The sequence below is a fragment of the Coffea eugenioides genome, chromosome 9, assembly GCF_003713205.1.
Source record: "Coffea eugenioides isolate CCC68of chromosome 9, Ceug_1.0, whole genome shotgun sequence".
Taxonomy (NCBI): Eukaryota; Viridiplantae; Streptophyta; class Magnoliopsida; order Gentianales; family Rubiaceae; genus Coffea; species Coffea eugenioides.
The window spans coordinates 42,869,404-42,883,993 of NC_040043.1; the positions used below are offsets into that span (position 1 = coordinate 42,869,404).

Below are 14,590 nucleotides of genomic sequence, written 5' to 3' on the forward strand. Positions count from 1 at the left end.
ATATACATATATATTAATAATACACACTAATAAATATATATAATAATTATACATATATACACATATATCCATATACATATATATATTACATTTATATACAAATCTAATACTAATATATATACACATGTAGACACATACAAACATATACATATACATATACATACATACATATATTAATTAATATGTATATAATAATTATACATATATACGCATATATCCATGTACAAATATATCACATATATAGATATAATACTAATATATATACACATATCTATAACTAATATACAGTAATACTAGGGTTGCAAACGAATCGAGCCGCTCGCGAGCGGCTCGAATCAAGCTCGAGCCGGCTCGAGTCAAACTCGAGCTCAGAATATTAAGCCCGGCTCGCGAGCTTGAATATATATATATATATATATATATATTATTTTTATTTAATAATAAAATTACGTATATTATATATATATATTTTTTATTTTTTATTTTCATAGTAAAATTACGTATATATCCTTAATATTTTATTATTTATTAAGAAAAAAATATTATTTTATTTATTTTTTTAAAAATAAAATAAATATTTTTTATTTTTTTCGAGCTCGAGCTCGGCTCGACTTGATTCGAGTCGAGCTCGAGCTTGAAAATTGCCGGCTCGTCGAGCTCGAGTTTGGTAAAATTCAGTCGAGACTCGGCTCGATTAGCTCAAAACTCGACTCGACTCGACTCGTTTGCAGCCCTAAGTAATACATATATATCATAATTGTAGACCTATACAAATATATACATATATATAGATATACAAATACATATACGAACAGTACTAATATATCCTTTATCCTTTATATATTCTTTTGCTGCATATATAGATATCCCCAAATTATTGAATTTAAAAAAACTATTAATTTTTTTATGAATTAATCTGCATCACTTAACCTAAAAAACAACTCATAACATATACATTTACATTTACATATATACATGAATGTATATAATAACTCATAACATATACATTTACATATTATCACAAATACACTCTATTTAACTAAAATTCTAAAATTATCCATAAAAAATCCAATTTATTCCATTCAAAACGTTTGACCAAACGTTCACAAACCAAAAACCTACCCAGCGCCCGCGCGTTGCGCGGGAAACCCACCTAGTCTATCAAATACAAACTTCCAAATAACACACCATCGAAACGTACCCGTATCACCTCCATAAGCCAACAAACCACGAGTGAGAGAAAACAATACTTAGCCAGCTTCCATGTATGCGGCAAGCGGCATTAGGCGTGGGAGAAGAATGCGTTGCCTCGTTCCATTGCGCTGCTGACGGACCCAAAAAAAAAAAAAAGAGAAAGAGAGAGAGAGAGAGAGGGGAAGTAGTGAAGTGAGGACCAAAATCGAGAGAATGAGAATGTGACAGTCATCGCGTTCGTTCTTGACTTTTGAGGATGATGAGGTGAGAGGTTTTTGGTTCTTCTCCACCTGACCGACAACCTCTGCAATGGATCAATGCTTCAGGGGGGGCTCTTCTGCTGGATTTCTGCTTGGTTCTCCTGGTTACTAGTTGTCGTACCAGCGTTCCTTACTAGCATAGCTTCATCGTCAGGGGAGAGCAAATGAAAATCCCAGATTGCTATTTGCAGGCCTTCCTCCCCTTTTCTAAATAGCTGACAACACACGGTAAGTTGTTCCAAGCTCGACTGATTTTACTCCTCCTTAATGTCAACTTCTTCAGCGATACCGCAAACTCAAACCCTGGGTGGCCCTTCCCGCTGTGGCCGCGTGCTGGGCCCCTCCTTGGACAAGATCATCAAGAACGTCGCCTGGCGGAAACACTCCCAGCTGGTCTCCGCTTGCAAATCCGCTCTCGACAAGCTCGAATCCCTCTCCGATTCGTCCTCTGATCCCGCTTCCTGCACCCCTCTCTACGGCATTTCTTCCCCCCAAGACGCCGATTTCGTCCTCAAACCCCTCATTTTGGCCCTCGACACTGGGGCCCCCAAGGTTGTCGAGCCCGCACTCGACTGCGTTTCCAGGCTGTTTTCCTCTGGATTCATCCGCTGCGAGATCGCCACCACCGATGACGCCGCTGCCACCTCCCTCATCTTCCGCCTCATTGATTCCGCCTGCAAGTGCACTTCTCTTGGCGACGAGGCCGTCGAGCTCGCCGTGCTCAGGCTTCTCCTTTCCGCTGTCCGCTCCCCCTGCGTCCTCATCAGGGGCAATTGCCTTGTGCACATCGTCAGATCCTGCTACAATGTGTATTTGGGCGGCTTCAACGGCACCAATCAGATCTGTGCCAAGTCTGTTCTTGCTCAGATGATGGTCATTATTTTCTCCAGGGTCGAGCACAATTCTGCGATCCTCCCCTCTTTTAGGACGGTTTCTGTAGCCCAACTCTTGGAGTTCACCGATCGCAATTTGAATGAAGGGAGCTCCATCCAGTTTGCTCAGAATTTCATTACTGACGTTGTGGAAGCTAAAGAAGTTCTTCCTCCGCCTCCCATGCTACATGGGATTCCGTCCCCTGTAGAGAAGAAATCTGAATTTGAGTCTGAGTCTGAATCTGCCAGTGGGCAGCAACCGGATTATGATTTTAATGGTTACAGTAAGATCACGGAGGACGGATTTATGCTTTACAAGAACATTTGCAAACTATCCATGAAGTTCTCATCACAGGAGCATCAGGATGATCAAATTCTTTTGAGAGGCAAAATATTATCGTTGGAGCTCCTAAAAGTCATCATGGACAATGCTGGTCCTGTTTGGCGCACAAATGAGAGGTAAGTATCCTTGCCTATTTACCATGATGCCTTTCTTATAAGTCTCCGTCCCTTTATGCACACACATTCTTGCTTTTAAGTGTTCCCTTGGAATTCTTTATTATTATTATTATTATTCGAATCTCAGTCTCTAGATTTCAATTAGGTTTTCCTCAATGATCCACATCCCTTCGTTGTACTTCCAACCTTAAGTTGCTTGAAAGCATCTTGAGTTTTTTTTTGTCCAATAATATACTGGTCATGGGGTAAGAGATCTAGTGCAGGGTGCCAAAGGCAAAAGGGTTAAGGTTTATGGCCCACTTAGTATGTGTTACAGTGTATTGCTTCACAAAAGAGAACTTTTTGAGATTATATTTTCCCGCAATGGCTTTATGGTTTTAAAAATTCAACATAAAATTTTGGAAATTTGGTAACCTTTCGAGATTATTTTTTGGCCGTTCAAAGATCAAATTGCATCCTTTCTCCTGTCCAAAATTGTTCCTTCATTCCATGTGTGTTATTTATGAAGCATCATTACAACGGGCAGAAGTTATGTTTTCTAAAGATAATAGTAAACTATAGAATGAAGAATGCTATTGTCTTATACTTGTGGCTGCGTCATGTGGTCTATCTTAATTTGGAATGCATAATGGAGTTTGGTGTTGTTTATAAGACTTAATAAGCTTAAACGCAGCAAATATAGGGAAAGAAAAGTTAGAAATAGACTTTGACTTTTTTCATATCCTAGCTGGGGATAGGTTAACTTGAGCTGCTTGTGAGCAGTTTGGCTGTGGTCAACTTAGGCCTAGCTGTAGTGGTTCTCAAGCAACTCAATTTTAGCTGTTGGTTGATGAGTTTGTGTTCCTTTGTATGTATAGGTATCAACGTGAGTTGTAGGCTTTATGGCCAAAATTTTTAAACCTATGAAGCGCCCTAATTTTGGAAAATCCATTTTACACTGTATTAATCTTAGGTCAAGTAGCAAGCAAGTGAAAAAAGAAGAAAAGCAATAGAATTAACTTTTCATTAATTGGTAGTACCCTTCCTCTCTCTCTGTCTGTGTGTCTGTCTTGCTGCTGCTTTTCCATTGGGAGAAACAGGTTTTTGTTTGTTACGTATTTATTTTTACAGCTACTAAAATCCTATTGCTGCAGCTTTTCGTATGGTATGCAACATCTCAAAATCACAATACTGCATATGAGATTCAAAAATAATGTGGATGGATTGGATCTAATGATTTCAGGGTTTAGGTAAATTGGTTGAACAATGCCATCTTTTGGTTTTCCTTTTGGAGGAGTTATGGAAGCTTTTGTTTTTAGGTGGATATTTGATTTGGGTGATAATCTTTCTTTGATGATAATATCAAGTTTGAGTTTGGCTTGATTATACTCGAGTTCATACTGAGTGCTCCATATTGGATATTTGCATTAAACTCGAGCACCATTTGTGAAAACTTGATCTAGCTCACATCATTCAAGTGTGTGCATTTTTGAACGATTTTGAGCTCAATATTGCAAACTTGACCATGCTCAATTCATCCCAATTCCATAATGCCTGTTAATTTTTTGGCATTTCTTCATTTGATTGTTTCAATACATTTTTGAGTTTGGAAAAGCTAACACGTTCCTTTTCCTTTTACTTTAATTGCAGATTCCTCAATGCTATAAAGCAATATTTATGCTTATCACTGTTGAAGAACAGTGCTTTATCAGTTATGACGATATTCCAACTTCTTTGTTCTATATTTCAGAGTTTACTGTCAAAATTTAGATCAGGGCTAAAATCAGAAATTGGAATTTTTTTTCCCATGTTCATCCTTCGTGTGCTGGAGAATGTACTTCAACCCAGTTTCTTGCAAAAGATGACCATCCTGAGTTTGCTGGAGAGGATTTCTCAGGATTCGCAGCTTATTGTTGATATCTTTGTCAATTATGATTGTGATTTGGATGCCCCAAATATTTTTGAAAGGTACAAAGCATGTCTGTTTGAATTGGAAGTTTCTTCCTTTTATTCTTTTCCGGGATTTCAATTAATGGTTCAGTCATCATAGGGTCTGATGATGTCCTGTGGAGTATTTGTCTTCCAATTCAATGATGTTTTTGGGTAGTAACATCACTGGGTGTGTTCGGGTAGCCAAGTTTTCCCAAATATTATTTATCTTGCATCATAAACATATTTTCCAATCACCTTTTTGTATTCCCAATTACCTTTTTACCTCATATATATCACATCATAAAAGTTTTACAGTAATTATTCCAAATAACAATTCAAATAATGCTCTATTATGTGTTTTTTTTTTGTTTTAAATTTTTATCTGCAATATTGTGTGTAGTGTGGTGAATCATTGGAAACACTTCCATGAGTTTATTTCTGGTTCTTTTACTTCATTTCTACCGATATTTTTTCCCCGGGGGTGGTTGGGTGGGGAAGGGATGGTAACAAGGTTATGTTAAATGACCAGTGTCCTAGGGCAGCTATAGCTGAGTTAGTTCAATGTGGTTACTCTACTTACTGCAGGCCAAGTGGGCCAAGTGCTAGTTCAATCTTTCATCAAATTGGTGCTTTACCGAATTTTTTTTGAATGTGGTTGAAATTCCACTTGGAAAATTTTTATTAATGGGATTTATAAGTCTTATAATTGAAGCTTTGGATGTCGGAAGCAAACTTTTAGCTTAATGTTCTGAAAATTTGGATCATCTCATTAGGAGGACCACATTCCACTATATTGTCATCGGCTCAATTAACCATTTTTAGGTGCTTATTGGTGCATATTATTGTGGTCAGTAATCTGGTAGATGGATTTTTGAATTAAATAGTCAAAAAGAGAGTGAAAGATAAAGATTTAATGGGCCATCTTCCTCTAAATATCACCTATCTGCCAACTATCTAAAAGATGATACAAAGTTAGGAAACTAGAACTAGTTAGAAAGCCTAAGAGATGCCAGTCAAGCCTTAGAAGCCTCAGTTTTCTGCACCTTCCATTGTGATTGCAAACTTTTACAAACCACCACCAAAGCTCGATCACTTTTTGTTACTTGACCATGCAGCATCCCTATCAATACACTAGAACCTTGCAAGAGTCCTGTAGTCTTTCTTACTGGCCGACGTCCATTGAGAGCACTGAAGGTGCTCAATGATCAGCTGGCAATGAAGTTTTGTGGGTTGATGGTAGTTGTTGGTGGGAATTACATTCATGAGTATTAATGGGTTTATTTTTGCTAGGCCTTCTAAATTTTAGCCTATAGCTTAAAGCTAGCCCTTTTTAGCTAGTGGCAGATTCAGTAGCACTAAGAGGATGATGGTTTTTTTTTTTAATTAATAGGTGCACATGACTATGGAACTCTAGGATTCTTAATATTGAGGAACTTAAAATCTTCAATGGTGGACTAAGGTTGGGGATCTGGGAAGTAGTAAGGTCTTGGATGGATTTGGTCAATTTTATTTCATTATTTCTTGGTCTTTTAGGGGACCCGGGGGGGGGGGGCTGAAAGACTGGTGGGTACAGTAAGTAGCTCTCCTTGAGCTAAATGGAGTAGCTGAAGGATTTGGATGTCTGGCAGATTGCTTCTTTATTTATAATGTGAATGGTTGTTTATTGTCTATTCTTTGTTTAGACATTTGTGGTTGTTTATTGTCTATTCTTTGTTTAGGCTTTTTTTTTGGGGGGGAAAGGGGTGGGAAGAAAAAGGAGTGAAAAAACTGGGTGTTAAACTCGGACATTTGGAGTTAAGGCAAACAATGAGTTGGCTTGAAGAATCAAACTGTAAGAACATATCTTCCTATGCTAGCAACAATCGCCTTTCTGTGTGCTATTGCTCTCTGATTGTTTTCTTATTTTGTTCTGGTTTAAACATTTTTAATTCCATCAGATACTTGCAGGACTGTTAATGGCCTTCTAAAAACGGCACTAGGTCCACCTCCTGGTTCTACTACCACTTTGTCTCCAGTTCAAGATATTACATTTCGTCTTGAATCTGTAAAATGCTTGGTCAGAATAATCAAGTCAATGGGATTATGGATGGATCAGCAGCTCAAAGTAGGAGAATTAAATTCATCGATGTCTGAGAATGAAATTTTGAGCGAGAATTCTGCGACTGTTAGTGAAGAAGTAAATCTTGCTGACAATGAGCTTCATTCTGAAGTAAATTCTGAATTCTCTGATGCTGCTACCCTGGAGCAGCGTCGAGCTTATAAGCTAGAGATTCAGGTTAGCTAATGTTTTACTTAGGATGCAATGGTGTAATTTTTCGCACAAGACTATAACTGCATTACAGTAAGGGCTTGTCATGACCTTCAACCTTATAATTCCTCAACATCTTTCAGTTTCCTCTATCTTTATGATGTTTAATTCCTGTCTTGACTATTTGAGTCAATTAAATGCAGAAAGGTGTTTCACTGTTCAATAGAAAACCTTCCAAGGGGATTGAATTCTTATTAAGCACAAAAAAGGTTGGCAGTTCTCCAGAAGCAGTGGCTTCTTTCTTGAAGAATACTTCTGGACTAAATGAAACTATGATTGGTGACTATTTGGGTGAAAGAGAGGATTTTCCGCTAAAAGTCATGCATGCATATGTAGATTCCTTTAACTTGGAAGGAATGGATTTTGGTGAAGCTATCAGATTTTTCTTACGAGGATTTCGGTTACCTGGTGAAGCACAGAAGATTGACCGCATCATGGAGAAATTTGCTGAACGCTATTGTAAATGCAGCCCCAATTCATTTACCAGTGCAGATACAGCTTATGTTCTTGCTTATTCTGTCATAATGCTTAATACTGATGCCCACAATACCATGGTAAAAGATAAGGTGAGCTTACTAAATCAGCTATTGTTCCACTTGTAATGTGATTATGTAAATACCTTTCTATAGAATAGGAAAAAGAATAGCGAGTGAGCATTGGTATGGTAAAGGCAAAAACATCTAAAACTGTCTTTTTCATTTTTGCTTTTTAATCTTTACCTTACTCTATCCGAAACTGTACCCAAGTCTAAGTATCCTGATTTTAAGGAATACAATGATATACAGAAATTAGAAGAGAGCAAAAAGTTGAACATTGCAACAAAGAAAATAGAATGTAACCTCGGGTTTAATTTTCCTCCATAACTCTTTTAAAGGTTTTAACTTGGATTCTTATTCAATTAAGTCTGATAAATCTACAGTAAATATTAAGTTGGCTGGATTGTGATTGCTGCCTAAGGGTCAATGTTTGAAATTGCAGACGAGTTTTCTGGTTGTAAAATGTAAAACGTTCAAAGAAAGATAATAGGATATTTGTTTGACCTTACATATTCTGAATGTCATCAGTCTGGTGGCAAACCTTGTACCTATAGCTTGAAACTTGTATCGCACCCTATCAATGATGAGTTTGATTTATTTGATCTTATTCTACTGTACAAAGACTTGCAGCTTACCCTACCCTTATTTTATCAATTTTGTCCTTGGTAAGTCACAAATTGACTATATCCATTTGCTCCCAAAAATAAAATCCCATTCAGATCTGGGATACCTGACGAAGAAGTCAAGAATATCATGACAAGGATGAAAATGGAGGGCTTGAGAATTGCATGTACTTTAGTCTTGATATGGAAAATATCCAGAAAAAAGAAAAAGAGATTAGGACTTCTTTAGATATTACCTTTGTGGAGCTTGTTGGTTTACTGGGCGGATTGGACAGACCCGTCCTTTACTTTTCACTTGAAAATTGAAAAAGAGATTAGAAGTGATTGTTGTATGCTATGGCATCCAGTTTGTAATTAACTCTAACCTATGAAGAATTAAAAAAGTGTTGAGTGCATGACTTCAGAAACCTTATTGGTTCACAAAATTAGTCAGTGGTTTACTTGTTATCTATTCAACAAATCCTACCCCCTTTTTCTTTACTTGTTCATCATTCTTCAAAATTTGGACAGACAATTCATTCTTAAAACATGCATATGCCCAACATTGCATGTTAAAAATTTATCTTTTGAAATCTCTTTAACGTGTTATTCCACTTATCTATTAGAAAAGTAATGCAATTGGAACTCCAACTTGTAGATTGCAAACTTTAAGCCTGATTGCATGCTAACATTTTGTATAACATCTGAAGTGAAGTAATTTAACATGGATTTTCTGACGTTCAAGGAGTGAACTTTCCAAGTCTCTCTCTCTCTCTCTTTTAACCGTGACATAAAATCGGTTTCTCTTTAGTACTAATAACCATTTTGCATCTCATTTGTTTGTGAAGATGACAAAGGCTGATTTCATCCGGAATAACCGAGGGATCGATGGTGGAAAGGATTTACCGGAAGAATATTTGGGCAAGCTGTATGATCAAATTGTAAAGAATGAGATCAAGATGAATGCAGATTCTTCTGTGCCACAAAGCAAACAGGGGAATGGCCTGAATAGACTGCTAGGATTAGAAAGCATTCTAAATCTAGTTTGGAAGCAGACTGAAGAAAAACCAATGGGTGCAAATGGATATCTTATAAGGCACATCCAAGAGCAGTTCAAGGCAAAATCTGGAAAATCAGAGTAAGAAAACATTCTATATGCTTGCATGCGCATATATTTTTAAAAATTCATATTGGATGATGCTGATCAGTGGGAGAAGGGAGTAGAGGGAGGCAAATGAGTTGTTTACGATTGGGGTATTTTAAGTTGGGATATCTTTTGAACTATATCTTATAGTAGACTTTATTAACTTTATTTATTTTTTGTCAAATACTTCTGTTGTTCCTGAAAATGTTTGGAATTGGTTTATTGGTTGACACTTGGAGATTCTGTTTGCATAATTTTGCTACAGATTTGTTTTCTAGGGGATTAAAGTTCAGCATTTTGAAAATGTTTTTTTTTTTCCAATTGCAGGTCCACATATTACGCTGTTTCAGATCCAGCAATATTAAGGTTTATGGTTGAAGTATGTTGGGGTCCAATGATTGCTGCATTCAGTGTAACTCTAGACCAGAGTGATGACAAGGAAGCGACTTCTCAATGCTTGCTGGGCTTCCGACATGCCGTGCATGTCACTGCTGTAATGGGTATGCAAACCCAAAGAGATGCTTTTGTTACCACTGTGGCTAAGTTTACTTACCTTCACTGCGCCGCAGATATGAAGCAGAAGAATGTTGATGCTGTTAAGGTAATTTTCCTTTGACTTCTGTCTGCCTTGCTAACTAGCCTAATGCACTTTAAGGGCAGATTTGTTTTCTCAAGTGTGGTTAATATCTTCTATCCTAGCTACTCAGAAATGATCACCTGGGAGCGATATACATTCTTAACATGATCATTCATAGAGAGAGGCTTTTCCCTTCCTCCTTGTGATTGACTTGCAAGATAACTTATCCACAAATGTGATTTTGGCATATTGCTCTTGCAGGCAATAGTATCAATTGCCATTGAAGATGGTAATTATCTTCAAGAATCTTGGGAGCATATCTTAACATGCCTATCTCGTTTTGAGCACTTGCAGCTCTTGGGGGAAGGCGCACCTTCTGATGCCTCATTTTTAACTACAGCAAATGCTGAAACTGATGAAAAGGCATTGAAGTCTGCAGGTTTTCCATCTCTGAAGAAAAAAGGCAATCTCCAGAACCCTGCTGTGGTAGCTGTTGTTCGTGGGGGTTCCTATGACAGTACCAGTTTAGTAGCCAATTCGCCAGGGTTGGTAACCTCGGAACAGATCAATAACTTCATTGCCAACTTGAATCTGCTTGATCAGATCGGGAATTTTGAGTTAAACCATATTTTTGCTCATAGCCAAAGGTTAAATAGTGAGGCTATAGTGGCATTTGTGAGGGCACTTTGCAAAGTTTCCATGTCAGAGTTGCAATCTCCAACAGATCCTCGTGTATTCAGTCTTACTAAAATTGTTGAAGTTGCGTAAGAACCTATACTCTACATTATCCTTTAGTGCCAAAATTTTCACAGGAGCATCACGTGATGCAAGAGCAATCTAAAAGTCTTCCTTTTTTGAATTAAAGAATGAATAATTTGGGCATCCCATTTGTTTATTTTGCAGGCACTATAACATGAATCGGATCAGACTAGTCTGGTCTCGCATTTGGACTGTTCTGTCTGATTTTTTTGTATCAGTTGGTTTGTCTGAAAATCTCTCTGTTGCAATATTCGTCATGGACTCGTTGCGACAGCTTTCAATGAAATTTTTGGAGCGAGAGGAACTGGCAAATTATAATTTCCAGAATGAATTTTTGAAACCATTTGTGATTGTCATGCAGAGGAGCAGCTCTGCAGAAATTAGGGAGTTGATAGTTCGGTGTATTTCACAGATGGTACTCAGCCGTGTCAGCAATGTCAAATCTGGTTGGAAAAGCGTTTTTATGGTAAGTTTGGCCATCAAATGAATCAAAATCTTATTGTTAATGCACAGAAGGCTGGAAATTCAAGACATGTAGCTCATTGAAGTGAATGTATATGATTCTAAAGTTGAAATCTCCTTATGTCTAGGAAGCTCGCTTTCCTGAAATTTGTGGATAGGTATATACATAATATTTTGTATTGTTTATCAAGAAATATTTTAACCATGCATCAGATACAGTTAGCTGTCAACTGAGTATCTGATGTTTGACTGGAGGATAATTAGTTGTTAGCTCATTCCAGCATTTTGATGCTGAAAGACCTATAAAGATGTCTGTCTTGCTGATGCCTTAGTTTCTTGGTGTTCACCAATGTGATGTGGTCATGTTCTTGTGTCCTATACTGGAAGTTGTGGCATCTTTACGTATCAATATCGAACAATACTTAGTTAAAATGTGTACTTCTGAGCATCTGCCTACTGCTAAAGTATTTGTAAAGTTGCTCCTATGACCCTCTGAAATGTCCTCTCTCATGTGAATGCTTATGTTTTTTGCAGGTTTTTACTACTGCTGCAGCTGATGAAAGAAAAAATATAGTCTTGCTGGCCTTTGAAACCATGGAAAAGATTGTTCGAGAATATTTTTCGTACATAACTGAGACTGAGACACTGACTTTTACTGATTGTGTTAAATGCCTCATCACCTTCACAAACAGTAGATTTAACAGTGATGTTAGCCTCAATGCCATTGCTTTTCTTCGATTTTGTGCTGTCAAACTAGCAGATGGAGGACTTGTTTGCAATGATGAAAGGACAGAAGATGCTTCATCCATGGTAGTTAGAGATGATAATGATTCAGTTGGACGTATATTCACAGATAAAGATGATCACGCATTTTTCTGGCTTCCTTTGCTATCAGGTGTTTTTTCCCCCTTCTTAGTTCCAAGAATGAGTGATTTTTTATTTTTGGTGTCCTCGGATTAAGTCTACGATTTACCTATTCTTGTTAATGATATCTTAAAAGATATACTTTTGTTGTGGTATCCTGCCTCTTAAAAATTCTAACTTTTTCCTGCTTATTGATGAATTGTCAGGTTTATCAGAACTGACTTCAGATCCTAGATCTGCTATCAGGAAAAGTGCACTGGAAGTTCTCTTCAATATTCTGAAAGACCATGGGAGTCTCTTTTCACGAGTATTTTGGCTAAGTCTTTTCACTTCTGTTATATTTCCAATATTTAGTTCCCAACATGATAAGCAAAAAACACGCGTGAAAGATGACAAGTCTTCTCCTAGTTCTAAATCCTTACTACTTGATGGAAGCACATGGGACACAGAAACTTCTGCATTGGCAGCTGAATATCTGGTAGACCTTTTTGTCAGTTTCTTTGTTGTCGTCAGGTCAGAATTGAAGAGTGTAGTATCAATACTGGCTGCATTTATTATGAGTCCTGTCCAAGGGCCTGCAAGAACCGGTGTTGCTACATTGAGACGGTTGGTCAGTGAATTAAGAGCCAGACTTACAGAAGAAGAGTGGCGAGATGTCCTTTCGGCTTTGAAAGAGGCTGCTTCTTCCAGTCTTCCTGGATTTCTAAAATTGCTTAGTACCATGGACAGCATAAAGGTCCCTGATCTGGCTGAAGACTATGCTGACATAGAAACATCATCTAGCCTTGGCTTGATAAATGATGAGTCTGAAGATGACAATCTGCAAACCTCAACATATGTTGTTTCTAGGATAAAGAGTCATATAACTGCACAGTTGCTCATCATACAGGTTCTCTCTCTTTCTCTCTCTGCGTGAGTGGTGCAAGTTCATTCATTAATTCCTTTTCATAAAACATAATTTTCCTATACCCAAGGTGATTGACTATCCAATGGGAAAAAAAAAAAAACTGTAGCCAAAAGGATCCTTCTCACTCCTTCCTATAGTCAGATTGCATGTTTTGGAGATGCCTAGACTAGTTTACTTGTTTATATATCTCTTCCTTGTGGATGGGTGGAAGAAAAGCTGCTGTTATTTGCTTCTTGGAGTTTTACCTTTAAGCCTGGAGATTTCATAGGAAAAAGATTGGGTTCATTAATCAGTGTTTGCAATTATGGAGAGAGGAGAGATTGAGGTGAGAGTTAGGATTTTTGGAGCATTTGCTGTATATGTCTTTGTTATTTTGGAAATTGTAGGAGAGGAAATTAGATTTCTTTCATCTCTTTCACTGCCTTTTTTCTCCTTTCATTATTTAATGCGTTTCTTCTTGTGTCTTGGCCAAATCTGACTGTTTGTACTCATTGTATTATTCTTTCAACTTTACTTAGGGTCTGGATTCCAGTTATTTTGTTCTTTATGTGAATGTAAAGTGTGCATTCTGATTCTCTGTGCATGTTTCTGGAGTTAGGTGAGGGTGTATAGTTTTTTTCTTTTGCTCTTTCATGAGATGTCAAGCTGCAGCTGAAAATGTTGTTGGCTGGGCAATCCTTGACTCTTGCTATAGGATGCCAGCCTATTTTCTTTTTGCCCCTTGTGATAAGTTTGATCTTTGGCAGTTGGGATTATTCTCTTCCATCTTTAGCTAGCTTTTGACATAGCAGATGAAGTTAACCAATTGGTTATTCAGGGGACTTATGCTTAGACATTATAAGTAACAACTTCTTTCTTCATAATAATACTTGCGTGCTTGTTACATTGACGCCAATCACCGAAGGTTCCCTTAACTGTTCCTTTTGACCCTCCTTCCTCAGGTGGCAAGTGATCTCTATAAGTTGCATTCACAACCTTTATCTGCTGATTCCATGATCATTCTCATTGAAGTATTTTCTTCCGTTGCAACTCATGCCCATCAACTGAACTCCAACAAAGTCCTGCAGCTTAAGCTGCAGAGGGTGTGTTCTATCCTTGAGGTCTCAGATCCACCCATGGTTCACTTTGAGAACGAGTCCTACCAGAATTACCTAAATTTTTTGTCTGATTTGCTTGCCTGTAATCCATCTTTGTATGGAGAAAAAAACATGGAACAGGAACTTCTGGCTGTATGTGAGAAAATTCTACAGATATATTTGGAGTGTGCTGGAGAATCTGTTCAGAGTAAAGCAGCAAATGCGCCAGTGCATCAGTGGAATCTTCCATTGGGTTCAGCCAAGAAAGAAGAGTTGGCAGCCAGGACTCCGCTAGTTTTGTCTGTGTTTCGAATTTTAAGTGGTTTGGAACGGGATTGTTTTAGGAAGTACATCCCTCGGTTGTTCCCGATATTGGTAAATTTTGTCCGGAGTGAGCATAGTTCAGGAGAAGTCCAGAAGGTATTGAGTAGCATTTTTGAGTCATGTATCGGACCATTAATAATAACATGTTGAAATTAGAATACAGTGTACAGCACACCTTCGACCTTGTGTAACTGGTCAAGTATTACGAGCAAGTCTAGTTGCTGAAAATGGTTGTGGATAAAATTTTGCTAGTGTATGAGCAGGGCTCAGGTTCAGGTTGATACTCTATTGATGAATTATTCGGAAATGCAAAGACTATTCTAGGGAAGTCAAAG

At 37.7% G+C, this 14,590-nt stretch overlaps 1 protein-coding gene across 2 annotated transcripts; it reads left to right on the plus strand.

Annotated features, from left to right (window-relative positions):
* The first annotated feature begins 1,373 nt into the window (after nucleotides 1-1,373).
* On the plus strand, nucleotides 1,374-14,590 carry LOC113782826 (brefeldin A-inhibited guanine nucleotide-exchange protein 1). 2 transcript variants are annotated; one of them, XM_027328755.1, is made up of 11 exons: nucleotides 1,374-2,785; nucleotides 4,415-4,732; nucleotides 6,644-6,971; nucleotides 7,148-7,570; nucleotides 8,991-9,280; nucleotides 9,614-9,887; nucleotides 10,125-10,627; nucleotides 10,767-11,088; nucleotides 11,619-11,979; nucleotides 12,155-12,837; nucleotides 13,797-14,590. In XM_027328755.1, the coding sequence occupies exons 1-11, from the start codon at nucleotides 1,722-1,724 to the stop codon at nucleotides 14,403-14,405; spliced, it is 5,175 nt and encodes a 1,724-aa protein (XP_027184556.1). In that variant the 5' UTR covers nucleotides 1,374-1,721; the 3' UTR covers nucleotides 14,406-14,590. The 2 variants fall into 2 exon arrangements, with proteins under 2 accessions (XP_027184556.1, XP_027184557.1); XM_027328756.1 differs by lacking the exon at nucleotides 1,374-2,785 and having other exon boundaries at nucleotides 4,609-4,732; nucleotides 6,634-6,971.

Bases quoted from the DNA above. Each gene is read 5' to 3' on its own strand.
- LOC113782826 (XM_027328755.1), top strand. From the start codon at position 1,722: ATGTCAACTTCTTCAGCGATACCGCAAACTCAAACCCTGGGTGGCCCT. The intron at 4,733-6,643 runs GTACAAAGCATG...AGATACTTGCAG, and splicing joins GCCCCAAATATTTTTGAAAG to GACTGTTAATGGCCTTCTAA. The intron at 7,571-8,990 runs GTGAGCTTACTA...TTGTTTGTGAAG, and splicing joins ATACCATGGTAAAAGATAAG to ATGACAAAGGCTGATTTCAT.